General features: G+C 45.0%; 1 protein-coding gene and 1 pseudogene across 6 annotated transcripts in view; both read right to left on the reverse strand.

The window, feature by feature from the left end:
- LOC148000076 (N-acetyllactosaminide beta-1,6-N-acetylglucosaminyl-transferase-like) overlaps positions 1-26873 on the reverse strand; it is a 37606-nt gene extending 10733 nt beyond the window's left edge. For 3 of the 6 annotated variants that reach the window (XM_087591685.1, XM_087591687.1, XM_087591686.1), the window contains exon 1: positions 25309-26783. In XM_087591685.1, the coding sequence (XP_087447811.1) occupies positions 25309-26227 (919 nt within the window). In that variant the 5' untranslated portion in view covers positions 26228-26783. Of the gene's footprint in view, positions 1-25308 lie in introns of all 6 variants that reach the window. The other 3 variants (XM_087591690.1, XM_087591689.1, XM_087591688.1) reach the window with 2 other exon arrangements.
- On the reverse strand, positions 24031-24709 carry LOC121529648 (ribosomal protein L9-like; annotated as a pseudogene).
- Positions 26874-27591: the final 718 nt, after the last annotated feature.

The raw sequence follows: 27591 nt of genomic DNA on the forward strand, positions 1-27591 counted from the left end.
ATAAAGAAAAGGAAAGAAAAGAAAGGAAAAGAAAAGAAAAGAAAAGGGAGGAGAAATGGCAAAAATCCAGCAGTTTCCCTCCTAGGAACTTGCTCAGGAGAAAGATACTTATATATCAAAGGACATATAATCCAATAATACCTACAAACTTGTGACTCATATGCTTGACACAAAGTAAAAAACCAATCAAATGCCTGTAAGTAGTTATTTCACAGTGCATTGCTCAACCTGGACACTGTTGATATCCAAGGTTGAAATGCCTTCCACAGGTCTGTGTGTGCAATGTAGGATGTCCAGCCAATGTCCTATCCTCCATTCTTTAGATTCCAGTAGCATCCTCTGCTTTCAACCTTCAGCTGTGACCACTACACATGTCTCCTGGTCCTTCTCTATATTTGGTAATGAGAATTCTGGCACGAAATTCAGTGGCCTGTCATAAGAAAATCTAAATCTTCTGATCCCAAAGTGCCTGCCATGTTGTATAGTTCTCAGTCTATAAGGTAAACACCACCCGAGCTGTTGAACATGAGACTATCCACTGGGGTGCTATGTTCGGGAGTGTGTAGCGTATGAAAACACATCATACTGAACATGTATGCATTAATCCCATTCTGAAACAGACACTTGGAACTTGGTTGAAAAGCATTGACTCCTCATGCAGGCCCTCAGGTACTCACAGCAGGGCCAAAGCCTGACTTCTCTGTCTTCATGTGAGTCTGCCTCCTTTACTTTGGCTGATGGCTCAGGTGTAAGTCATTGCCCACCTTGAGTCACACTGGGTCCCCTGAATAGTGGAAGCAGACACTTCCACCTCAGAGGAAGACAGCTGTCTGCCATGACAAGCTGAAGTAACCATCTCTTGAGGACCAGAATGACATCTTCGGCTGCTGACAACCAGAGTGATACGGATTTCTTCAGGCCACCTTGCAGAGCCAGAGCAGAGAGCATGGTCAGCTGGCCCACACTCGGGTTAGCATGCCCTTGGTTCTCTGCCCCAATTCTTTCTTTACATATAATTAATTTTCATGTCAAGACATGTCAATCTGGAGATTGATTTTACTGGACTCCTGTGTTTGTTTCCCTTCCCAATGTGGCCATGTTAAAGGAATTTCATTATCCACTATCATTGGTCATTTTCATCAGTATGTGGGGGCCTGCTGTGGGGCCTAGAGCTCAAGATGTTCCCCCAAAACTCAGTTACATTTCTTTCCCCAGAAAATACTTTCAAGGTTAGTAGAAGATCTAAAACTAAGTTAAGAGTAGAACCCTGTCTTAGTTATGGTTTCTATTGCTACAATGGAAGCACTGTGACCAAAAGGCAAGTTGGAGAGGAAAGGGTTTACTTGGCTTACACTTCCAAATACATAGTTCATCATCGGAAGAAGTCAGGACAGAAATTCAAGCAGGACTGGAACCTGGAGGGAGAAGTTGATGCAGAGACCACGGAGGGTCTGCTTACTGGTTTGCTTCCTCTCACTTACCCAGTCTACCTTATAGAGCCCAGGACCACCAGCCCAGGGACGGTACCACCCACAATGGACTGGGCCTCCCCCATTGATCACTAATTGAGAAAATTCCTTACAGCTGGATCTCATAGAGGCATTTCCTCGACCGAGATTCCTTTCCCTGTGATGCCTCTAGCTTGTGTCAAGTTGACACACAAAACCAGCCAGTACAGCCCCTTTCAAATAATTAATAGTTATGGATACCACATGTCAGATCCATCCTCTCTGAAGGGCTGCTTCCAAAAGCAGGAACTATTCCAGGTTTTTCTACTATGGTTCTTTTAACACCAACCACCTCTAGCTATTACACGGCCACCACCTCTCTTCCAGTGAACAATGTCAAGCAGAAAAACAATCCAACCAGGAGGTTAACACTTAATAAGGACATGCTGACTGCAAACAGAGGCACTGGCCCTTTAAGGCAGCTGGAGTCTAGAGTCTCTAAGGAGGGAGAGGGACCTGCAGCCTGATTGTGGAACAGGGGCTAGGAAATATGAGTGATGAGGGCTTATAACCTTAGAGGAAGTTATAGCCCCATTTTCCTGATATTCAGAAGGCTAGGTCACTGGTGGCCTATTAGCAGCTTGAGAGTCATGGAGGATGGACCCTTAGCTCCTAGTCAGCAGCTTGTAAAACTGTTTGCGCCCTGCTCAGGGTTACTCTGGGGGGTGTAAAGGAGTGGCTTGTGGGCTGGGTGCCACTCTATTCATCCCCATTTTGAACACAAACACAGAGCAGAATGGTTGTACCTCCCTAGACACAGACACCACACCTGCCCAGCAGTCCCCATAGCAAAGATCAGTAAGTGATGATCCTGAAAGCATACGTGCACAGTTGGCAAAGTTGAGTGGTCTCATAGGAACATAGCGACGCCTAGAAACCAACCAACCAATGAACCAATCAACCAACCAACCAATCAACCAACCAACAAACCAACCAACCAACCAATCAACCAATCAATCAACCAACCAACCAACCAACCAACCAATCAACCAACCAATCAACCAACCAACCAATCAACCAACCAACCAACCAACCAACCAATCAACCAACCAACCAACCAATCAAAAGATAGACCTGAGAACTCCCCCCACTCAAAACACTAACTTGTGACACCTCCACCCAGACCCCAGAAAGAGGAAGCCACCTAATAATACTGGGATGACCACAGCTCCCACTGATCTGTCACTGGTGTCAGGGACAGAGGCCTGAAGTATTCTCTTTCTTGCAAGGGACCCCCCACTGAGCAAAACCAGGATGACTTCACTACAGAAAGCAATGTTTAGGATGAGTCCGTAGGAAACAGAGTTGGAGTTTATTAAATGATATTTTCACACAGGTCTTAAGCACAAAGATTAATAGGGAGATGCTCAAGGGGAGAATGAAAATTTCCATCTGTGGTGTGGGCTTCACTGAGGGGAGTCTAAATCAAGTTTCTTTACAAGTCGGATTTGGGTGGCTGTTAAGGTATAGGCTCTTTAGCCTAAGAGATGCTAAAATGCAACACACACACACACACACTCCCCCCACATAATACACACACACACTTCCCCACACACACATACATACACACACAGACACACACACACACACACACACTCCCCCCACATACATACACACACACACTTTCCCACAGACACATACACACACACACTCCCCCCCACATACATACACACACACACAGAGTTCCCCCCACACACACATGCATACACATACAGACACACACACACAGACACACACACACACTCCCCCCCACATACACACACACTCCCCCCCCCCGCACACACACATACACACACACACACTTCACACTCCCCCCCACATACATACACACACACATACACACACACTTTTCCATACACACATACACACTTTTCCATACACACACACACTTCCCCCCACATACATACACACACACACACACACACACACACACACACACACACTCCCCCCCCCCCCACGCCTTTAACACATTGCTCAGAGATCTAGTTTCCAGCAGTGGTAAAAAGTTGAGAAATTTTCTTGCGTAAACAAGGTTGTCAGGTGAAATTACGACGGGTAGGGTTTAGACTGAAAAATGAGAGGAGAGTGATGGGAACTCGAGGTTATATATCAGTCAAGCCCAGTTAATGGTCCTTGATAAGATGTCTTTTGGAAAACACGGACACTTTGCGGGCAGCCCGGCCTGAGGATTTCTGACTCTGTCAGCAGTTCAGGCATGCCTTCTCTCTCATGCACTCCCTCTAAGGTCCTGCATTTGTCTCTGTCTTTCTGTCCTTCTGAATCTGACCTCCTGGTATGTACCAATGAACCACTAGAGAATTCCTAGCTGTCCGTGTGGCTTTTCAGGTCAGCCTGGTCCTCAGCAATGCAGCATCCTTTGGGTGCTATTTGCCTATCCATCTGTCTGTCCGTCTGGACCTTGTCCGGAGCCAATATGGCCTCCATGGTCCTGCACCTCCCCGCTGTAGCTCAATTCAACCCTGAGACATGGCTGGACTTGCAACCCAAGCAGTTCAGCTCTGTTTGCCACAAGCAGCTTTCCAAACTGGGTTCACTAACATCTTGTCTAACCATGGCAGTGAACTGCCTTTGAGACTGTTTTAGCTGCCTGTGCCTCCAGAAAGACCTCTTACAACTCTTCAAACTTGTCTGCAGGCCTCTTTAACCTTCTTCTCGATATTGTGTAATCTACATATATAATGTGTGATCTGATAATATCAGTAATTAAGATTAACAATTAAGAACCTGTGTTTGCCAGTGGCCAGCTATCAACTAAAATTGGGACTACCTGGCACATTATAGCCAAAGAAGCTGACAGACACACACACACACACACACACACACACACACACACACACCACACATACAGACACACCACACATACACAAATTCACAGAAAAAAACCCCCACATACTATTGACCCAGATACACCACACATGCACACAAACCCACATCACACACACCAGGCAACAGAAATCAAAAGAAGAGATACTTTTAGTTAAGTTTCAAAAATACAGTCCCAACTTTTCAAAAGGGAAGTCTCTGGAGGGTTATGGGATAATGGGGGGCCATTTCCCAGGCTTGGGCAGAATTTTTTGTCCCCAGACACATTCTCTGGCCCCTGTGACCAATCAGCAGGGTGCTGGCTTGCTCTCTCTTTTCTTCGAGAAATCAGCTTTTGACTCCGCCTCCTGTATCCCTTTAAACACACCAATTTTTGAAATATTAATTTATTTACTTGTGGGTGTATGTGCCATGGCATGGGTGTGGAGGTCAGAGGGCAGTTCTTGTAATCTCGTGAACTGGGATTTGAGATGGGATAAGTGAAAAAGGAGAGAGCCGGTTGCATCCCTGTCTCTGACTTTGACTTTGGACACAAGCTGTCTTGACTTTGGACACAAGGTGACCAGCCCTCCCACACTCCTGCCTCTGTGCCTTCCATGTCATGATGAGCTGGCTACACTTCCTCCAACTGCCAGCCAAAACACACCTGTGCTTTCTTATGTTGCGTCTGTCAGGCAATCTGTCACAAAACCAGGAAAAGTTGTTAACAGTCCACTGTGTCAGAATTACCATTCTTGTCCCAGTGGATGTTCAGCTCCTACTCTCAGGACCCAGGTACAATCTATCATCCTCATCCATTTGCTGCGTGATCACTTCCGCTAAAGGTGGTTTTTTTTTTTTTTAACCCTGTGAAGACAATGCCTGTGACCCCCTTGGAAGAAAAGGCGATTGAAGTGCTATGATGAGATTCCCTTAGAATCAGTTGCCATTTTAACAAAAAGCTACATCCTTTCACTGAGTAGCTTCCATATGGCCCTTTCTGTCCCTACCCTGCTTTTAGTCACCCAAAAGAGGGCTGATTTACATAAAGAATGTCAGTGAGGGGCTGGGGATTTAGCTCAGTGGTAGAGCGCTTACCTAGGAAGCGCAAGGCCCTGGGTTCGGTCCCCAGCTCCGGAAAAAAAAAAAAGAACCAAAAAAAAAAAAAAAAAAAAAAAGAATGTCAGTGAGCTCTGGCTCTAGATGGGCCTGCCAGTGAAGAGGGAAAAGGACTTAAACGTCAGGTTCCTCAACAGAGAAGGAGTTCTTCAGTGTCCCCAGTGCTAGACAGAAGCTTGGTCACCCAATGTTACTCACACCCATTTCAGATTGTCAGTAAGCCCAATCCAGTCCTTCCTTCCTTCCTTCCTTCCTTCCTTCCTTCCTTCCTTCCTTCCTTCCTTCTTTCCTTCCTTCCTTCCTCCCTCCCTCCTCTGTCCCTCCTTCCCTCTGTATGTCCCTCCCTCCCTCTCTCCCTTCCTTCTCTGTCCTTCCCACCTTTCCTCCCTCCCTCCTCCCCCCTCTCTCTCTTTCCCCCCACTCTCCTCTCCTCTTCTTTTCTTTCAGATTTTTCTTTTTCCATTTGAGTCACCCTGTCCCTCCGTAGCTCAGGCTGCTCTGGAACTCTAAGGTTCCACTTGTCTCAGCCTCTTGAGAGTTTCGAGTACAGACAGGTTAAAGCATAGCTATAATCTTTTACTGAAGCCCCTAAGTCTCTGTTCTCCAAGAGTTCTGTCCACAAAGCATTCTCTCTCTCTCTCTCTCTCTCTCTCTCTCTCTCTCTCTCTCTCTCTCTCTCTCTCCTCCCCCTCTTTTGTCTGTATTATTTCATTTTTTAAGAATCTCAGGTAGGACAGTGGTACACACACTTGGGAGGGAGAGGCAGAGGCAGGAGGATCTCTGTGAACTCCAGGCCAGCTCTGTCTCAGCACACACAGGCACGCATGCACACACGCACGCACACATGTACACACACACACACGAATGAGTAAAATCCCATTATTACTGATGCCGAGTATTCCAATTCTCTTTGTCATTTCCTTCTACACTGGCCACATGTTAATTCTGCCTTGTATATGTGGTCCTGGCACAGGAAGAACAATGAGGATTTGCTGAAAGGACCCAGGAGCCAGCTGAAGGGCTCCAACCACCTAGGTCTGGAACAATTTGAGCAGTAAAGTAAGTAGACATTTTACTGTACTGTAGCCCACAAACTGAACAAGCAATCCAAATCCTTACAAGTACAAATGAACACTTGGGGATATAGGATGGCTCTACCTTACTACCCCTTGCCAGCTAATTAACAGAGAATGAAGAATTTAAAGGAAAAAAAAAAACCCACTAGGATTTAGCAACTGCTAAGTTGATGATTGCGTGAATCCAAACCCATCTGTAAGAGAATGAAATGGGACCGAGCATTTGTGGAACAGAGTATCTAAAATGTCTTATCTGTGTATAAAATACTCTAACTACCTCATAACAAACACAAAATACTATCATTTAACTTTACAGAGGAAAAACTTGGCAGGCACTGTCTTAACTAAAAGATAAGAAGTAACTGCCTCACCAGGAAGATAAACAAAAACCACGGGCCTAGGCAACATTGTTTCTTTAGGATAGCTGCCCAAAAGATAAACTGAATCTGCTTGCGAGGATTCTTGGACCTGTATTTTTCAAAGATGAAAAGGTCACCAACGACAGACAGCAATTGTTCCAGGTGTCAGTTAAGTGCTCAGCTCAAGACTGTTAGGGGATGGTTTTATGCTCCGTATATTCAGTGGTAGATTTCTGTACCCCTAGATCTGGTTGCAGTCTGGATTTTGGTATTGTCATGATTATCAAGTCCACCGGACTCAGTATTTTGTAAAACATTGTTCTCCACAATCTTCTGATTGGTTAAAATAAAGGGCTGGAGGGGGCTGGGGAGATGGCTCAGAGGTTAAAAGCAATGACTGATGTTTCAGAGGTCCTGAGTTCAATTCCTAGCAACCACATGGTGGCTCACAACCATCTGTAGTGAAATCTGATGCCCTCTTCTGCTGTGTCTGAAGACAGCTGCAGTGTAGTCAAAACGTAAAGTAAATAAATCTTTATAATAAATGAATGAATGAATGAATGAATGAATAAATAAATAAATAAATAGAGTTTTAAGTGGGCAGGAGAGAACAAGGCAGAACTTCCATGCCCAGAGAGAGAGGAAGAGTCTCAGGTGAAGAACCAGAGGAGTCGCTGGCCACTAGGACACCAGAATGAGACTAAGTTGACCGGTTAGGGGCCACATGGCCACATGGCTGGGAATTAGGCTGGGAAACTGTCTAAGGCCAACATTGTGGAGTTAGAATAGCTCAGAATCTGCCCAGTTTAGTGCCTGAAGCTTTTAATAAATATGAAGGTCTCTGTGTCATTATTGAGAACAAAGGAAGGCGTACAAAAGCCATTCTTTTACACAAGACTCTTGACGAGAGTGCAGATTTGTGTAGGCCACTGTGAGCATTGTTCAAAAACAGTGGTTCTGAAATTGGGTTTGTGGATCAAATAGTAACAAGTATCTGTTGACTGCATAGGAGATCCTCTGCTATGATACACTTGGAAATGTTCATATAATTGTAGAATCTCTCTCTCTCTCTCTCTCTCTCTCTCTCTCTCTCTCTCTCTTACACACACACACACACACACACACACATACACACACATAGGAGACTATTACAGGGCAGTGTGGCTGACTGTTACAGGTGGCACATAGGAGAATTCTATATATCCTTCAAGTTTTTAATAACGAAAGTTGAAACTCACTAAAATCTTTAGCCATAAACTGGTCATTCAAATACTGCTAGGTTCACTGAATACATTGCTTAAGCTACAGCACCTTCTGAGTGACCGTGCACTGGGGCTTGTTAGATTAAGCAACACTCTGCTGCCTTCCAACTCAGCTTCCTTATCTGCAAGCAAAAGATAGCAACAGCCACCTCTTATTGGTTTCCTTTTCTCGTTACAGTGACCAGTCATCTGATAAGCAATGGGAGGGACTGCAGAGGTGGCTCAGAAGTCAAGAACACTTGCTGCCTAGACAAGCTACAGTCCTCTTGCTGTACAGAGATATCACGGCCAAGGCAGGTTATAAAAAGAACAACTTGTTTGGGGGTTTGCTTATAGTTTCTGAGGGTTAGACCATGAACACCATGGCAACAGGCAGCAGGTCTGGTGCTGGAGGAGCAGCTGATAGCTCACCTCTGATCTGCAAGTTACGGGCAGAGAGACTGGGCCTACTAAGGGCAGGGATCTGAAAATGGTTTCATTCCTAAGAAGGGAACTGGGAAGAGATAGATCTGTGAATATCCAAAGTAAAGCAAATGTATGTGGAGAGTTATCAGATATGTTGTCCCGAAATTAACAAGCCAAGTTACATAAGAATTGTCAAAGCAGGGCTGACGAGATAGCTCAGCGGTTAGACTCTTCCAGAGGTCCCGAGTTCAAATCCCAGCAACCACATGATGACTTACAACCCTCTCTAATGAGATCTGATGCCCTCTTCTGGTGTGTCTGAAGACAGCTATGTGTACTCATAAATAAAACAAACAAATACATAAATAAATCTTAAAAAAAAAACCAAAGAATTGTCACAGCAGCAAGAACAGGTAAGGAAGTGTACCTGGGTGTTGTGGCACACACCTGTTATTCAAGTGTCTAGTTTGAGCTACATGAGAACCTGTGTCAATAAATAAATAAATAAATAAATAAATAAATCACTCAATCAAACCAAATATTAGCACACAGAAAAGAGAAAACTGTAGTCAGGGATAGGTTCTGAGATGAAGGAAACCAAATGGCACAAGCCACAAACACTGCCTCGAATCCCAGGTGAGGCCTGGGAACTCAGGGCAAGAGAGGCCGGACGCAGGAGGAGACTGGAGACAGACAGGCTCTTATGGAAAGAAGGAACAGGCTGCTTGGTTCCTATAAATCCTCCAAAAAGGGCCTAGTTACAGTAACCACGTGCTCTGTCTGCACCAAATGGCCTGCTTTGGTTTTTTTTTTTTTTTTTGTTTTTTTGGTTCTTTTTTTCGGAGCTGGGGACCGAACCCAGGGCCTTGCGCTTCCTAGGCAAGCGCTCTACCACTGAGCTAAATCCCCAACCCCACCTGCTTTGTTTTTATTTTACTTGTTTTTATTTAATTGCCTGGCTAGGCAGAAATTTAAATTCATCCTTTACTATTTTGTTGGACAGTGAATGTCCTTCTCCCTCTTCTTTCCCTTCCCTCTTTTCAGGTTATTCAGGCTGTCCCTGGAGTTCTGCCTTTTGCTTCTGTCTATAAAATGGCTGGGACTCCAGGTGTGTGCCACCATTCAGTGTGACGATTTCATTACTTTTTTTCCCCTGTTTTTTGTCTGTTTATTCTTTGAGACAGGATTTCTCTGTGTAGCCCTGGCTGTCTTGGAACTCTGTAGATGATGCTGGCTCTGAACCCACAAAGATCTGCCAGCCTCTGCCTCACGAGTGCTGGGGTTAAAGGCATGCGCCATCACTGCCTGGCCTGAGTCTAATTTTTAACAGAAATGTAGTCTTTTGACTACATTTGGGGTCTGGGGTGAAACGAAGCTTGTCAGTAAAGCCCTTGTCTTTTGTGTGTGAGCTCCTGGGCTCCATTGCAAAGTTTTGAGAATGTTAAACATTATGTTACCCTATGGATCAGTCATTCCACTCTCGTTATCTGTCTACTAAGGAGGCATGGACACATGCGCCCCCAAAAGTTTTTCAGCAATGTACACGGCAACATCCTTCTTCAGAGACAAAACCAGGACCAGCCCAAGTGTTTGTCAGCAAACTGAGAGACACACAAATCCCTGCAGCTCTGCAGCCAGCCCTGTATCCCTACAGCCAGCCCTGAACCCCTGAAGCCAGCCCTGCACCCCTGCAGCCAGCCCTGTATCCCTACAGCCAGCCCTGCACCCCTGAAGCCAGCCCTGCACCCCTGCAGCCAGCCCTGCACCCCTGCAGCCAGCTCTGTATCCCTACAGCCAGCCCTGAACCCCTGAAGCCAGCCCTGCACCCCTGCAGCCAGCCCTCTATTTCTGCTCAAAACAATGCTGTGAAGCAGAGGAGGGAGGAGGAACAGATTCAAGATCCAACATGGAGGAACTCAAAACCTTGCCTGAGTGACAGGGCTCCCATTCAAAGGAGCCCCAACTGTATGCTTTCATTCATACACAACTCCCAGAAAATATGATCCGACATGAGGACTGGTATGGGAAGTGGCTGTCAGTGGGTGGGATTACAAGCTGAACCTTTGTTTCCTTGGAGTGGGGCCTATTCTGTTTTCTGGGAGGATCGCCCCAGGTAGCCCTGGCTGGCTTGAAACTCACAAGACAGATCAGGATAGTCTTGAATTCATGGTGATTCTCTTGCAACCTAGGAGAACTCACAAAGACAGAAAATCCCTAAATCCACCGCCCCGCAGGGAGGAGAGGCGGCAGTAAAGAATGTGGAGGAGGGGCAGAGGGGACAAGGAGCTCCCTGAGTGGGGCTCTGCACTGGTGGCAAGAAGGAAGAGGTGGCTCACCTGAGGAGCTCGTGTGGGCTCAGTCCCCAGCACAGTTAATAATTCTAATAATTAATAATAATAATTGCTTTTTTCCAGGGCAAAGAAGGACTAAGTGTAAAGTTGGCATAGAGGTCTATCTGGAAACAGCAGCTACTCCGGCAGAGCCAAGCAACCCACTTTGACTGCATTTTCTGGATATTTTAAATCGAAGCCTCACAGGGCCAAAATCACTCAGGCAAATTCCAGGAATGCTTTTTTTTTTCTTCTTCCCCAACTTTTCTAGACAGGGATGAAACCCACATAACTCCACTCTTCAGATTTATGAAGAGGGTTGTTTGTACTGAGTAGTCTCATGATGACTGAGGAGTCCCACGGATCACCCACACTCCCGAGAATGCTTTCTGAATGGTATCACACAGGTAGCAAAGGGTGTGTCCCCTTAGAAGCCTGTGGGGGCGAGCGCATGTGAGTACAGGACTCATCCCTATTGAAAAACAAAAAAAAAAAACAAAAACAAAAACAAAAACAACAACAACAAAAAAAAACTGGAGGTAGAACTGAGAAATTCGTTAGATAAACTTTCAGCATGAAAAGGGAAAAATACATTTGTAGACAATATTTCTTTTTACAAATTTTTAAGTTAATTTTTATTCACATGAGTACACTGTAGCTGTCTTCAGACACACCAGAAGAGGGCACCGGATCCCATTACAGATGGTTGTGAGCCACCATGTGGTTGCTGGGAACTGAACCCAGGACCTCTGGAAGAGCACTCAGTGCTCTAACCGCTGAGCCATCTCTTCAGCCCGTAGACAGTATTTCTAAGGCAAGAGTAACAGTACAACTGTGGACTTCTTACTCCTGGATCCCTCTTATAGATACCAGCGTCAGCAGATGCCAGGTCCTTTCTATACTATGCCATAGTACCCACCCACCCAGAGCCTCCACACCCTTTGCGGACTTTAAATCAGTCCCAGATGACTTTCAATACGATGTAAAAACAGTGTAACGTGGTTATATGATCGTACCATACCGTCTAAGCCCTAGGCTCTAGGGAATAATAAGGAAAAAGCCAGGATGCTGTTTTTGCTATTGCCCGTTTTCCACTTGAGATTAGTTGAACCCCAGGCTGCAAAGTAAGCCGGTCCAGAGGAAGGACCGGTCTTTTTCACCCTAATCATGTTCCTCATTCCACAGGCTTTTTGCGCCCATCCCGTCGAGCTCATGAGGTTAGATGAAATATATATATAGAATGTGGTCGCAGCCATTCAGTTCACTGTCTCACATTCGGTGTGGGCAGGCCACTCAGGAACCTGCTGTAGGAGGAACTGAGATAGATCTACACAATGGATTGGAGGTGTCAAGAGGGAATTCCTGGCTGGGTAGGGAGTGGGGCGGAGAGACGGAGAGAAGAGGGGGGCGGGGAGGCAAGGAGGCGAGGGGGCGGGGCGAGGGCTGGTCCTGGGGGAGGAGAAAGGAATGGAGGGGTGACATTTTGGCTGGTTCTCAAGGGCAGCTGACTGGAATGAACAGCTAAGATAAAGAGCATTCCGTAACAAACGGAGAACGGAACGAACAAGGGTGTGCCGAACGAACGAATGTTTGCTTTGGGAGCAGAGAGATGCTTTAACCAGTTCCCAGAGTGCTTGCCACTCCCGGAGGAAAAAAAGACCAGACACCTGTGTCACCCCTGTGACCACGTTCCCCGTCCTAATCATGAACTTTACCTAAGGCCTTCATACCAAACACGCATGGGCATTATTTTTTCCTTAACCTTAAAAAAGAAGTTTTAGAAATAGTAATATGAAACCCTCAAGAGTTAATCTATGGGACTGTTGAGATGGCTCAGTGGTTAAGAGCACTGACTGCTCTTCCAGAGGTCCTGAGTTCAAATCCCAGCAACCACATGGTGTCTCACAACCATCTGTAATAGGATTAGATGCCCTATTCCGGTGTCTCTGAAGACAACAGTGTACTTATATAATAAATAAATAAATCTTAAAAAAAAGGAAGAGAAATCTATGTTTGCCAGGCCATGGTGGCACACACCTTAGATCCCAACACTCTGGAAGCAGAGGTAGGCAGATCTCTGAGTCTGAGACCAGACTGGTTTACAGAACAAATTCCTGGACAGCCAGAGCTACACTGAGAAACTCTGTCTTGAAAAACAAAACAAAAACAAAGACTAAGCAGCAATAAATAAGAAGAGGAAGAGAAAGGAAGGGAGGAAGGGAAAAAAAGTCCGTGTTTCCTCCCCTTTGTCTTTTAGCATCAAATGAGTTCCTAAGACCTGCCAGTTTGGTTTGATACTGTTTAACCTTTCGATCAGCCTTGCAAAGAGATATTTCATCCACAGACTCTGAGAAAGCAATTAAACTCAGAGAAATTAAGTATCTTGCCTGAAGATCAACAGACTCTTACAAGTAGAGCCAGGCTGTCCGCCAGGGTTACTGGCTGCTAACTCCCATTGTGTAGAGCAGTTGGGAGAGCAGTTGCCTAGCAGGTGTGAGAACTGTGTGTCACCTTCAGTACCACAGCAATGGTGGAGGTGGTGGAGGAGATGGTGGTGGTGGTGGTGATGATGATGATGATGATGATGAATGATAATGATGACGATATGACATCCCATCAATGAGTACCATCTAACTGTGCAGAGTAAGCCAATGTGTCTGTGGAAGCCACTCAATAGCCTTCATGAGGTCTAAAATGCATAGCAATTGACAGCAGTGTCTCTGGTCCCATTGTCCCCAACTCTCAGTTTCTTCCTTTTCATCCATCTGTTTTCTAAAGTTAATTTAAAAATGCATCCTTTTTTAGTTAATTTAAAAATGCTGTGGATCCTGGGAATTGAAATCAGGTCAGCAGGCTTGATGGCAAGTCCCACTGAACCCTGTTGCTGGGTCTTCCAATCTACTTTTAATCTCTTCATAATAATATTCAGATAGGTCACTACAGGAAGAAATGTTTGGTTTAAAAGGAAGGAAGGAAGGAAGGAAGGAAGGAAGGAAGGAAGGAAGAAGGAAGGAAAAATAGAAGGAAGCTTGGGTGTAATGGCACAGGCCTTTAATACCAACCCTCAGAAGCAGGTGGATCTCCAAGAGCTCAAGGCTAACCTGGTCTACAGAACCAGTTCCAGGACAGCCAGGGCACAGAGAAACCTTGTGTCAAAGAGTCAATCAATAGATTAATTGATTAATTAGCTAATAGAAGAATAAAGAAATAAGAAAGATTGCTGCTTAGAGGGGCAATGCAATATATGAATTGCCATGTGTCTCTAGTTGATCCTTTGAGACCCTAAAAGGTGAGAGGGCCAACATGATCACTACTGTTTAACCTCTCATTTTCTTTGTGTTCACATGAATGAGACTACACAGGCCTGTGAGGCATTCTTTAGGTGTTGTTTAGTTGTTCCTTTTTAAAGCAAGGTCTCTTATTGGCCTGAATTTCAGCAAATATTTAAGTGGGCTGGCCAGATGTTCCCCAGGGAGCTTCCCCAACAGTGTTGAGATTTGCCAGTGCACACTACCACAATTACCTTTAAATAGCAAGTCCATGTTTCTGGGATCGAACTCAGGTCTCGGTGCTTGCAAAGCAAGGACTTTCCTGACTGAGAAATCTCTGAGGCTACCTCAACCCACCTCAAGTCGTTTTATTATTCTGTGGGTGGGTTTTTTGTGTGCATGTATAGCTATGCACCACACTTGTTCATTGTCCCAGAGGCCAGAAAAAGGTATTGAATGCCCTGGAACTGGAGTTATGGATGGCTGTGAGCCACCATATGGATGCCGGGAATCGAACTTGGGTCCTCTTCAAGAACAAGTGCTCAAATACTCTTAGTCACTGGGCCATCTTTCCAGACCCTGTCAATTTCTGATATAGGGAAATAACAATTAAAAAAAATAAATTGGGGGCTGGAGAGATGACTCAGTGGTTAAGAGCACCGACTGCTCCTTCAGAGGTTCTGAGTTTGATTCCCAGCAACCACGCAGTGTCTCACAACCATCTGTAGTGGGGATCCGATGCCCTCTTCTGCTGTGTCTGATAATCAAAATGTCAAAACCTCTGGAAGTCCTCAATTCTGTTGGATCACTTTCCATAATGTTGTGACCAAGACCTTATTGTCGTAGCTTAAAATATAGTAAGTGAACGTTTCTGTGCCTTGAGTCCTGTCGGAATTTGACTTCAGGATGACACAGGTAGGAATTGCAGTCTTGAAAGAAAATTAGGAAATAGTCCTGTAGCTCAGCTAGGGAAGGAGGATAAAGAAAGCTACCCGGAGGGTGTGTGGAACGATAGACTATCACAGAACAAAGCCAGGGCAAAGGAGAGATAGAAGCAAGGGAAGGCAGTCAACCACCTTCCCACATAGAAAAGGAAACAATGACACTCCTGTTTCCTTGGTAACCCACCCACATAACAGGTGAAGTCTGCAGGGACCTTGGCTCCCTCCCAAGAGACTGTGTCCTTGTAAAAAACTCAAAGGTGAAGGCCGGACTGGTGGCATACGCCTTTAGACCCAGCCCTTCGAAGGCAAGGATAGGCAGATCTGTGTGTGCAAGGCCAGCCTGGTATATGTAGGTGAGTTACAGATTAGTCAGCATGACATAGTGAGACACCGTCTCAAGAAACAACAAAACAAAACCAACAAAGGAGCTCATCATAGGTCTTGGAACTCACGGGTCCTCTTTCTCTGCGATATATGAAACAGAGATCACTTAAATTCAACTAATAGGGAGTTGGGGATTTAGCTCAGTGGTAGAGCGCTTGCCTAGCAAGTGCAAGGCCCTGGGTTCGGTCCCCAGCTCCGGAAAAAAAAAATTCAACTAATAGTAAAATTTATCCAATTGATTTTCTCCCATATAACTCTGGCCATAGACCCAGTGATCTCAAAAATTTCATGAGCCTGATGGAGAGCATAAGTTTCCTATGAATATTAGCTCTCAGGCACATTATAGATCATGAATGAGTGACACCCTCTAGACTACTGTGGTTCAGATCTGTTTCCTGTTTCCATCACTTAAAGTTCCACTCTGGGCATCTGGGCTCAAGGAGTACACCGGTCTCAATTGATCACAGCATGGATAGCACTAAAAATAAAAACGCAATAGACCAGCCACGTCCAGGATCCAGGAGAGATGCTTGCTATGGGATGTAACAGGGCTGGTCCAGAGTCTGGCCCCAAAGTCCATCAATGGAGCACAGAGACAGGCAGAGTCTGTTTTCCAGGCTCACCACTTCCGATTTCTTCTTTTCCCCTTGAAGCACTGTGCTAGTTTGAAACTGAAACATCTTTGCAAAAACTGGTGTTTCAGGCTTTGTCCCTAAGGCAACAGTGTTCGTAGGTGGGGCCTTTGGGAGGAGATCAGATCATGGGGGCTCTGACCTCATCAGTGGTTTCACAGCATCAACAGGAGATTGGAAGATGATAGAAGTGTCAGGAAGTGAAACCTAGGTGAAGAAAGGTCACTGAAGGGCAGCTTTTTCCCCTGACCTATCCTTTCCTATGCTTTGCTTCCCAAGAACCATGAATCAAACCGTTCTGCTTCACTGTGCACCTCTGACCGTCATGTTCTGTCTTTTCACAGACCCAGAAATGACAGATCCAAGTGACCATGAGTATCCAGCTATGCCACTCTTGGGACTGTAGGAAAGGAATCTAAGTCAGCATACAACAGAGATGTGCGCACATCTGTTTATTGCTGTGTAACTCCCAAAACCAGTCTCGATGTCTACAAACAGATGAATGGATAATAATGTGCTATTATTATACACAAAGGGGTTTTATTCAGCTCTGAAGAATAAAAATTATGACAAATAAAATTGTGTCATTTGTAGGACAATGGGTGGAACTAGAGGTCATTATGCTAAGCGATGCCACACACTGAACGACAACTATGTTTTCTTTCATATGGGAAATGAAACACATGTATATGTTTCACACACATGTAAGGCATGAAGGTGTAATTCTTCAAAGAGGGGAGAAGGATCTATGATGGGTCAACTGGAGTCGAACTCAAGTCACCTTGCTTCAAAGAGAACATCAATTGAGAAAATGTCTCCATCAGATTGGCCCAAAGGCAAGTCTATGGGGGCATTTTTCTGATTGATGATTAATGCGGAAGGGCCCAGCCCAGTATGGGCAGGGCGACCCCTTGGCAAGTGTAAGAAAGCTGGCTGGCAAGCCATGGAGAGCAACCCAATGGGCAGTGTATCTCCATGTTCCCTGCTTTGGATCCTGCCTTCAGTTTCCTGCTTTGATCCCCTCGATAGTGGACTGTAATCTCTAAGTAGAATAAACCTTTTCCTTCCCAGTGGACATCGGAAAACAACTATTCTGAACAATCACTGTTTTAAAGTGAGGTGATTTTTTTTTTTTTGGATCCCAGCACTTGGGAGGCAGGGGCAGGTCCATAGCTGTGTGTTCAGGGCTTCGTAGTGAGACCTGTCCCCAAACCAAACAACAACAATGACAACACAGTAAAAATACAAATAATAAAATAAAGATCTGTTTCATCACAGCAACGGAAAGCTGAAATAGTTCTCCTGGGTAGTTTGGCATTCTTTTTTTCCCGCCACTAACAAAGGTTAGTCTCCAAGGGGTCTTCTCTCACTTGTTCCTAGTTAAATATAAATTCGAAATAAGCTCTGATCAAAATACTACATTGTGGCAAATTAAGTAGAAACCAGTGGTCATTTTTAAAGAGGGTAATGCTAAGGGGCACTGTGACCAATGAAACCAACCCACTGTGATTTCCCAATCAGGGGTGAAATCAGGGATGGAGCCAATCAACTCTGAGGATCAGTAGCCCAGAGGGAAAACCGCTTGGTTTGTAGGATATATTAAGCTTAGAAAACAGAAACTTACACGGAGACTTAGTAACAATGTTTGACAATGAGGCTCCTTAACACCAATCTTGGTGTTCAGGTTTACCAACAGTTCTTTTCCCTAATAAGAAGCCAGTCACTCACAATCAGGTAGTACAGGGGACTAAAAGTTAATAGCACCCCGTTGTCTACTGGATTAGAAGACACTGAGGAGAAGTTAGTGGGATGGGAGAAAGGTAAGCAAGAAGTGAGAGTTAGGGCTGAGAAATTAATTCCGAGACTCTCGATTAAAGCAAGCTGGTTGCCTGCCTCCTTGAAAGTTGGGATTTCAGAGAGCAGCGGGCCACCAGCTTTTTAGGTCCCTTTTATGGGGAAGGGTTAGGGTGGAGAGAAAACAGCTGTCCAGATAATTCGCTGTCAGCATCTGGACAGAAGAGTTGGGTACTCAAGCCTCAAGGCTGCCTGTGGGGTAGATAAATGTCTTAGAAGTAGCTGGACAGGAAAAGTGGGGGACTCAGGATACATAAGAATACTTCATGTAAAAGGGGAGTCATCAAGGTATCTTGGAAGACACATTTCAGAAGGCAAAAAGCAGTCATACACCACAGGTTCTGGAGTTTAGCAAGGCAAAGGAGTGGGCATACATCATGGGGTCCTGAGTTGGTGGTAGGTGGAAAAAGAAATGTGGTTTGTAGAATACATTAAGCTTAGAAAACAGAAACTTTCACGGAGACTTAGTAACAATGTTTGACAATGAGGCTCCTTAACAACAATATGGTTCCTGTTTGGGTTTCAGGGACTTTTACCCCACAGTGGCGACCAAAGTTTATCAGGTGGTATTCTAAAGGCAGGTGGGAACTCCCTGTCTGTTAATCGCGTCTCCCTGTCAAGCCGGACAGACACAAGAACGTCTCAAATACTTTATGTGTGGAAAGCCATGTTTTTTTGCCTCCTGCATTTAAACCCCAAAACCCGTTTAAACCACAGGACACTGCCATTTAGGCTGTAGTAGATGACCCCACCCACTTGAAACATACGTTTAGGCTTCTGTGTGGCAAACTCACTTCATTTCTGTTACAGGATTTAAGGCAGGTCCCCTGGGACTGTGCAAGTGACATTCACAGACGACCAAGCACAGAATCAGACACTAGGGGAAATGTGAAGAAAGCCAGAGTCACTGATCCGTGCATCCCACAGCACGTGGGAACCCTGGAATTCAAGAAGAAATAGGCAAATCCAAAGAACAAAGACGGACAAGCTGACCATGGCTTCATAGCAGTAAGGGTTGATGTGTGGGCCAGCATGCTCCATCTATGACAGGCTACACCAGCCTTACTGGCCACCTGGAAAAGTGATATTTTTGATTAACACACTTATTTGTGTTACTAACACACTTATGAGGTTATATGGAGTTTTTCAGTTTCCTTTAGTGAGGCCCCTGTGAACTGTAAAAGTAGACTTGTGGTCAGCAGTAATTTTCTTTGGGCAATGTTGTTCTGGTTCTCCATGAAAGTGAGATTCTAGAACCTGTAATCCTCGGTTTTCTTCCAAAATTGGGTTTGGTTCCATTTTTTTTCTCTCATTGGACAGTCTTAATTTTTCTTAATCTTATTAAAAATTTGTGCACATGCATATAGAGGTCAGAAGTCAATGCTAATTGAACCATTTTTAAAAAAAGATTTATTTATTTTTATGTGCACTGGTGTTTTGCCTGCAGGTATGTCTGTGTGAGGACGGCAGATCCCCTGGAACTGGAGTTAGAGTTCTAAGCTACTGGGTGGGTGCTGGGAATTGAACCAGGGTCCTCCAGAAGAGCAGTCAGTGCTTTTAACCACTGAGCTGTCTCACCAGCTCCCTGAACATTATTTTCATCAAGCCTGGAGTTACTGCAGGGTGGTGAACCAGCCAGAGAGCCTCAGGGATCCTTCTAAACCCACTCCTAAACACTGAGGGTACAGTGTCAGGATATTGTAGTCTGCAATGCCTAGTGTTTTTTATGTGGCTGCACAGTCTGGTCTTCATGCACTTTACAAGCTGAGGCATACCACTACCCAAATTTTTTTAGTTTTGAACTGGAGTCTCAGGTAAGCCTTGAACTCCTGTGTTGCTAAGACTGGTATTGAACTCCTGATCCTCTAGACAACAAATCTTTTTTTTTTAAAGATTTATTCATCTATTATATATAAGTACACTGCAGCTGTCTTCAGATACACCAGAAGAGGGAATCAGATCTCATTATAGATGGTTGTGAGCCACCATGTGGTTGCTGGGATTTGAACTCAGGACCTCTGGAAGAGTAGTCGGGTGCTCTTAACCACTAAGACATCTCTCCAGCCCGACAACAAATCTTTTAATTAATCCTCAATTTTAATTAATCCTTTTCTCAATCCCCTTTCAGATTGAATAATCTTTTTGTTTACTCTGGTGCCCAATCTTTTGACATCATGACATAACCTTGTCATCTACAAATGTGTTGGGTCACACTGGCAGCTATCTTGGGATGCTTTGGACTCCCCTGCCTTGGTCCTTTCCAGTTGTGAAAAGTCTCTCCTTCTGTCTGTCTGCCATCATTGAGAAGCTTCATTATAAATCTCCAATCACTGTGACCAGTATCGAGGTTTATCCTCTTGCCCAGAGCCCCACACATCACTAGAAGAGCCCTTGCCACAGAAATGCCTCATTTTTGCACTGGCAGACTCACAGTTAAACAAGATGAACACCTAGGTCTTTAGTAGGCTTTCAGCATCATGACCCAGGCTGAGGAGCAGGCCGACCATAGGTAGGAAAACAGTTGGCGTGACCAGACAACTGTCACAAGGTGGGGGACTTCCATCCACTAAACGCAGGAGCTATTGCAGAGTTTGACTCTTGGAAGATTTCGGGCTCCATGAAGCTATGCCTTTGGTTTCCCTTGGTTTGCTGACACCACTGCCCACCAGGTACCAAAAAGGTCCAGGTTTAATTTGTGAATCATGGAGAGAAGTCAGGGTATTGTTTCTGTTCAATAAACTGGTAACAGTTACAGACTGTCAGATGAAGGGTGGGAGACTCTGGACCATATAGGTGTCCAACACAGGGGCTTCCTCTACAGGGTTCCTCAGCTTCTGCCTCCTCCCTGGCTTTGCTTAGTGTCACACAACTGCCCACTGTATTTCCAGTGCCTCTGCTTCTGCCAACTCCTGTCCACTGTCTCCAGGCTCTCCCCCTCGCCCCGCCACTGTGGCATTTATTCTTTCTTTAGTGACAAGGTTTGTCATTAAGACACTTCAAGTCTTTTTCAGATTGAATATCTTTTTGTTTATCTTGGCCCTTTCTTTTTTTCTAATTTTATTTACTTTTTATTATTTATAAGTACACGGTTACGGTCTTCAGGTACACCAGAAGAGGGAATCAGATCTCATTATAGATGGTTGTGAGCCACCATGTGGTTGCTGGGATTTGAACTCAGGACCTCTAGAACAGTCAGTGCTCTTAACCGCTGAGCCATCTCTCCAGCTCATTGGTCCTTTCTAAGAAGAAAAAAAAAGGGATTTTTGTTTGTTTGTTTGTTTTGTGTTTTAATCTTGACTATTCTCCACGGAACAGTTCCTTACAGTTTGGCGGCAGACCTGACTCCTTGTCATAGTGTAACTGATATGGAAGGAAGAACTGGGGAGTTTACCTTTCCTATTTTGGTCACTGTTAGTAGGGAGAGCTGGGCACAATCTGTAATCTGTATCTGTAATCTTAATACTGAGGACTTTGAGGCAAGAGGATCGCTGAAAATTTAAGGCTAGCCTGGACTACATAGCAAAACCCTGTCTCAACAACCACAGAAAAGGAGGGAGGGAGGGAGGGAGGGAGGGAGGGAGGAAGAGCAAGAAGCGGAAGCAGACTTGGAAAAGGAGGAGGAGGAGGAGAAAGAAAGAGGAAGACGAGGAAGAGGAAAGACAGGAATATACTTAGGGGCTCCCACCTGTATTTGAGGCCTGCTTCTTTTAACTCAGTCCATCTCCCTCTTCCTGCTGTGAGAATGACAGACTTTGAACACTCCCTATATCTAGGATGCTTTGTGTACAGAGATCTAAACCCACCCTCCTCCATGGCTTACATCCCCAACAGCAGAGGTCTGCTCACTCGTTCCAACGGATCAGTAATTTTCTTAAGCTCCAGGTGATGACCACACCCATAGTCCATGTTGAATTTCCAAACTAGAGGAACTAATCTGGCCAGAGCATTGATCACGGTTACGTATTCCCCGCTTTGAGACAGGGTCCCATTACGTAGCCCAGTCTGGCTTATAATCACTATGTAGACCAGGCTGGCCTTGAACTCACAGAGACTCACCGGCCTCTGCCTCCTGAGCACTGGAAGTAAAGGTGTTGACAGCGCCAAGCCCACCCCGAGTTGGTTTTCATGAACTATGTCTCAACTGTGTTATTTCCAACTGAACTAAAATAGAACTCATTGAACTCACTGTGAACAATTGTGATTACTCAAGTCATCTGGAACTTGTGTCAAAGAAGGCAGAGTTTATTCAGGAACAATTGATACCCAGTAGAGAATAAGGTTTAAAAGATGAGTCTCAGAGCTGAGCAGTGCTGGCACACGCCTTTATTTCCAGTACTCAGGAGGCAGAGGCAGGCAGATCTCTGAGTTCAAGGCCAGCCTGGTCTACAAAGCAAGTTCCGGCATAGCCAGAGCTACACACACACACACACACAAACACACACACACACAGTCTCAAAACAACAAAACAAAAAAGACAAAGCTCAGGAGACTGGTTATTTACCAGTGTGTCATCTTCAGAGATGAACATGGGGTCTAACTGTTTCAAATGTCTTTTTCTCTGCAGAGGATGCACTGGTCTAGAACTCCTTGGGGTTGTTGTCTGTGTTTCTAATCCAATTCCAAGAAAAGACAGCCTAGGCTGGCCTTGAAATCTTGGTGTCCCTCAGAATGACCTTGAATTCCCAATCCTTCAATCTACCAAATGCTGGGATTACAGGCACCGGCCATGATGACCAACCTGCTTCCCATTTAAAAGGATGGGAATTGAACAATGAGGTGATGGGGGCAAAAATACCCATCACCGCTCAAATATTATTAATATATTGAGTTCTAATTTTATCCCCCTTTTTAATAAATATATAGTTCTTAACTTTAATTATGTGTGTGGGTGCATTATCTGAGTCCGAGTGACATGTCTTTGGACACCAGAAGAGGGCATCAAATCCCCTGCAATTATGAGTAATTGTGAGTCACTTGATGTGCTGGGATCTGAACTAGGGTCCTCTGCAAGAGCAGTATGAGCTCTTAACTGCTGCACCATCTCTCTAACGCCATAAGGCCTGTATGTATGTATGTATGAATGTATGCATGTATGTATGTATGCATGCATGCATGTTTGCACATATGTATGTATGTACAGAATCTCACTGTAGTTCTGGATGGCCAGGTGCTCATTATGTAAGCTGTGCTGTTCCTGTCCTTGACCACAAGAGCTCTGTCTGCCTTTGTTTCCCAAAACCTGGGATTAATGATGTGTGTCACTTCTCCCTGCCTCATTATGGCATAAATTTAATAGGTATTAGGTTAATTTTTTTTAACTTTTCTGTAATTAGTGTTTGCTCAGCCTCTTGCCTTGTGTCAAGAGAAAGCATACATCTAAGATGGGTCTTTGGGCCCAAAGCTAGGTAGATCAGCAAAACCAAACCGAACAAGCAAGTTTTCACCTTGACTCTACCCATCCATTTTCCCATCAGCTGTAAAACAGTCTTGAGCCCTATCCCCCGGTCTGTGAGCAGAATTTCTGCAAATTTTTTCTTTTTTACTTTAACAGCAATGTAATATACATACAAAATGGAAAGTCCTCAGCCCGTTAGAAGGGGGAATCCAGTCATTTATAGCTACATGGATGAATCAGGAAGACATTGCGTCCACGGAACAAAGCCACACACTGAAAGGCAAAAACCCTGTATGATTTCACGAATGTGTGGACCCTAAACAAATCGACAATGACAGGGAGAAGAATTGATAAGGAAGTGGACTGGGGTTTGTGGGGAGGGAATAGAGAGTGGCTGATCAAAGGGTACAAAATCCCGGACAGACAGAGGACTAGGTCAGAGAGTACCACACAGCAAGGTACTGTATGCCTCTAAGACAGCAATTTTCAAGAGACCCCTTTCCCCCCCCAAAATACCAGGCAAGCAAGCATGCTAAGAGCTTGTCATTCATTCCATCCCGTTTGCTAGTATCAAAGCACATTGTACTCATGGTTTGCAAATGAAACTAGTAATTAAAAAAATCAACAAATAATATTCCATGCTCCAATGCTAACACTTGAAACGGCCACGTTTTTTTTCAATATATACATTTTCTATTGTCCCCAAAGAGCCCAAATTGAACTTGTGATCAGGATCTTGTTTCTGGAGCTGAGAAACTGAGGTCTCACTCGTCAGCCAGTGGCACGGTTTCCTTCTCAGACACTTAGATACCCTCCGAAAACTTCCTGATATCCTTGTTTCTAACTGTTGCGGCTCGCTGAATCAGAGCCGCTGAATTTGAAACAAGTTCAATATCATTCCCTTCAAGGATTAATTCATCCTTCTAGGCTTGAGAGACAGAACAAGCAACACCTGTCCTCATCCGACCCTCATCTGCAGAAGTATTCTTCACGCAAGAAATTTCAGATTTCAACCACAGACCCATTCTCCTGAATAACGATGTTGATAGGAAAGTGAGCATCCACAGACCTCATCTTGTAACGGAAGCCCAGTGTCACACCCTTGATCATGTTCTGAACACGACTGAGGATGGTTCAGTGGCCAGTTCCTTCCTGTTACCCCACCATTGTCAACACGGAGCCTTTTCTTTTTATTTCCAAGAAGACTCAGTTTTATACTGATGTGATTGAAGTCCCTCCTCAGAGTTCCCCTGGGGCCCTTCAGAGTGATGTCGACATTTTCTGGAATGATGTCAACAGTCTGATTGCTGAGAATGGTCTTCATTCTCGCAGTGGATGGGGGCATAGAGAGCAAGATTGTTTTTAAGAATTATTTTATTTATTTTATTTATATGAGTACACTGTTGCTGTCTTCAGGCACACCAGAAGAGGGCATCGGATCCCATTACACATGGCTGTGAGGCCACCATGTGGTTGTTGGACCTCAGGAAGAGCAGTCAGTGCTCTTAACTGCTGAGCCATCTCTCTGACCCAAGATGTTTGTTATGTTAAATTATTTTTTTTTTTACCACTAGGCATGGTGGCACATGCCATTAATCCTAGCACTCTGGAGGCAGAGGGAGGTGGATCTCCAAGTTCGAGGCCAGACTATTCTACAGAGCGCATTCCAGAACAGAATGGTCAGAGCTGTACAGAGAAACCCTATCTGGAGAACAATAAAAGTTACCATCTTGTGAGAAGCCCAGTCCGCATGGATCACGTCATATATATTAATGAAAAGGGAGACAGACAGAGTGGTCCATCGGAAACCTATGTAATCCCAGATATCCAGGAAGCCATGACAGCTCAGGAGTTAGTGGGCTCGGCACAGCAAGACAAAGTCTTTAAAAAAAAATAATAACATTATTGAGAGGAAGATGACAGTGTGAAAGAAATGAAATATACATACCAGGAATCCTATTGAGTGTCACCCAGAAGTGTTCATCAGGACTATAGGTGTCCTTAGACCAGGAGATTAAGTCCAGTGAACGCTGGTCTGTGAGGACAAAGTTAGCAAACTCCCGAGTGAGGGCCACATACGCAGTGCCAAAGTAGATGGTCAGATTGTGAGGAGGAGGGGTTTTTAATCTTGCTGTATTGTGCACGTAGGGATTTTTAAGGTCTAACAGCTCCCGGTGAACATACTTGGTCCTTCCCACTGCGTGAGCGGGAGGCAGCACCCCTGGGGTGAGATTCTTCCCGAGGAATCCTTTCAGGTACTGAATTATTTCTCTGTTGGTTTTCAGAGGGAAGTCCTGCCCGCAGGTGTTGATGACATATTTCCAGGGGACTTTGGAAGCCACCAGATCTCTCATGCAGTTCAGGTCAGCCTGGAGCCGGGAGAAGCCACCATAGACCACCCGCTCCATCCTAGAAGCCAGGAAGGCATTGGGGAAACAGCTCAGTAACTGCCTCACCGCTTCTTTGAAGGTCTCTGTCGCCTTACTGTCCACGTGCACACAGTAGACGTTCTGGGGCATGTAAATGGCCCTGAAGAGCCTCTCAAAAGTGTCATAATCTTTGTGGATGGTAAGTGTGAAAGCCAGAGGGAAACGAGCTTCTTCTTCGGAGAGAGCTTCTGTTATGTAATGATTTTGAACCCTGTACTCGGAACAGGTGAACTTTTCCAGGGTGGTTTTCCGTGCGCTGTCCACTGCATAAAAGCTCTCCTCACTGAACATCTGAAAACAGACTTCTGCCAAGACTGAACTATTGGGAATTGCCCTTGGGAAATGATTGTTCTCCCACAATTTGTTATTGGAAATAAACATAAACGTCAAGGCAGCAATAAGAGCTAGGCTAAAAAGACTGTACTTCCAAGAGCCCATCTTCCAAAAAGCAGGAAATGAACAAATTGTCTTTAGCGACAGAATTGGAGCAAAGCTTCCTTTAACTTACTTTTTCGCCAAGTCCCAGCGTCATCCTGCATGGATGTGGGTCTGATCCACACGGAGGTGTTTCTGATGAGCCCAGCTCCTGGGTTCTTCTCTCCCTTTCCCCTCCTTAGCTTGCTTTTATTTTCACTCTTCACTGACAGAGTTCTGAAGTAACTCCATTGCCCAGCCTCCAAGTAACTTACAACCAATTACTACACAAAAATGCCCCACCCCAGGGAGGTTCCGGAAGTCAGTGACCCTACCTGTCCTCACATGGAAATCACTATCAGTGACCTTCGGGCACCGCATCGCTCTGGAACTCGGAACCAAGCCTCTTCTCCCCTCCGAAGGCTGTTAACTGTGCCTGCTCCCCTGGCTTCCTGTTAATCATTGCATTTAAATGACTCGGTCTGTTTGCTTAACCAGCTCTGGCCAGCTAAAAGCTTCAATTCGGAGCATGTGAACATTGCCTGGAGAGAGACTGTGTCAATAAAAAATGTCCTGCTTGACAATAAATTGCTTAACCCGGCCTTTTCCCACCCATACTCCCCGCCCTCTTTGTACCAGCTGGGTATGCTTTAAAACAAGGCTGGTGACTAACTGTTGAGCCAAATTCTTTCCAGGGCTTAATTTTCTGTGCTGCTAGGGAAGTCCTTAAAAAGGCATATTAACTACTAGGAGGGCATCATCATTTAACTCCCTAGAGGAAGTAACTGAGACACTAGGAATAAAGGCTAATTGTTTAAAACAAAAATATCCCAAAAGACCAGCAACTTCCCATCAACCCCAAATTCCATGGAGGCTACAGTTACTCAAAGGTCAAGTTTGTTTCATGTTTTCCCCACGGAGGATACAGGCAGGGTGCTGTGATGGCCAGGGAAGAGAGAGGAGACACATCAGGCTTAAATATTAGACATAGAGACTCCCAGATTCGGAAGCTCCAGTTACTTATTTATTACCCAGACTGACCTGTAATGACTGACCACAATCCATTTTTCTACCCTGGCCTCTTCAGTTTTGCTGGGGAAACTGAGTCTCCCTTTTGAGGTTCTTAGTCTCATTCATGCACGGAATTAGAAATGGACTCAGAGCTGGACAGTACTAAACGTTTAATCCCAGCACTTGGGAGGCAGAGGCAGACAGAGCTCTGTGAGTTCAAGGCCAGTCTGGTATATAGAGAGAGTCCCACGACAGCCAGGTCTCCAAAGAGAAACCCTGTCTTGAAAAACCAAAACAAATAACAAACAAAAATGTACACAGTACAAGTTAGGTGAAAATCCTGGCAGCTGCCTGGAGGAGGAAGCAGTGGGGGGTCA

Source organism: Rattus norvegicus, chromosome 17, assembly GCF_021556685.1.
Source record: "Rattus norvegicus strain SHRSP/BbbUtx chromosome 17, alternate assembly SHRSP_T2T, whole genome shotgun sequence".
Taxonomy (NCBI): Eukaryota; Metazoa; Chordata; class Mammalia; order Rodentia; family Muridae; genus Rattus; species Rattus norvegicus.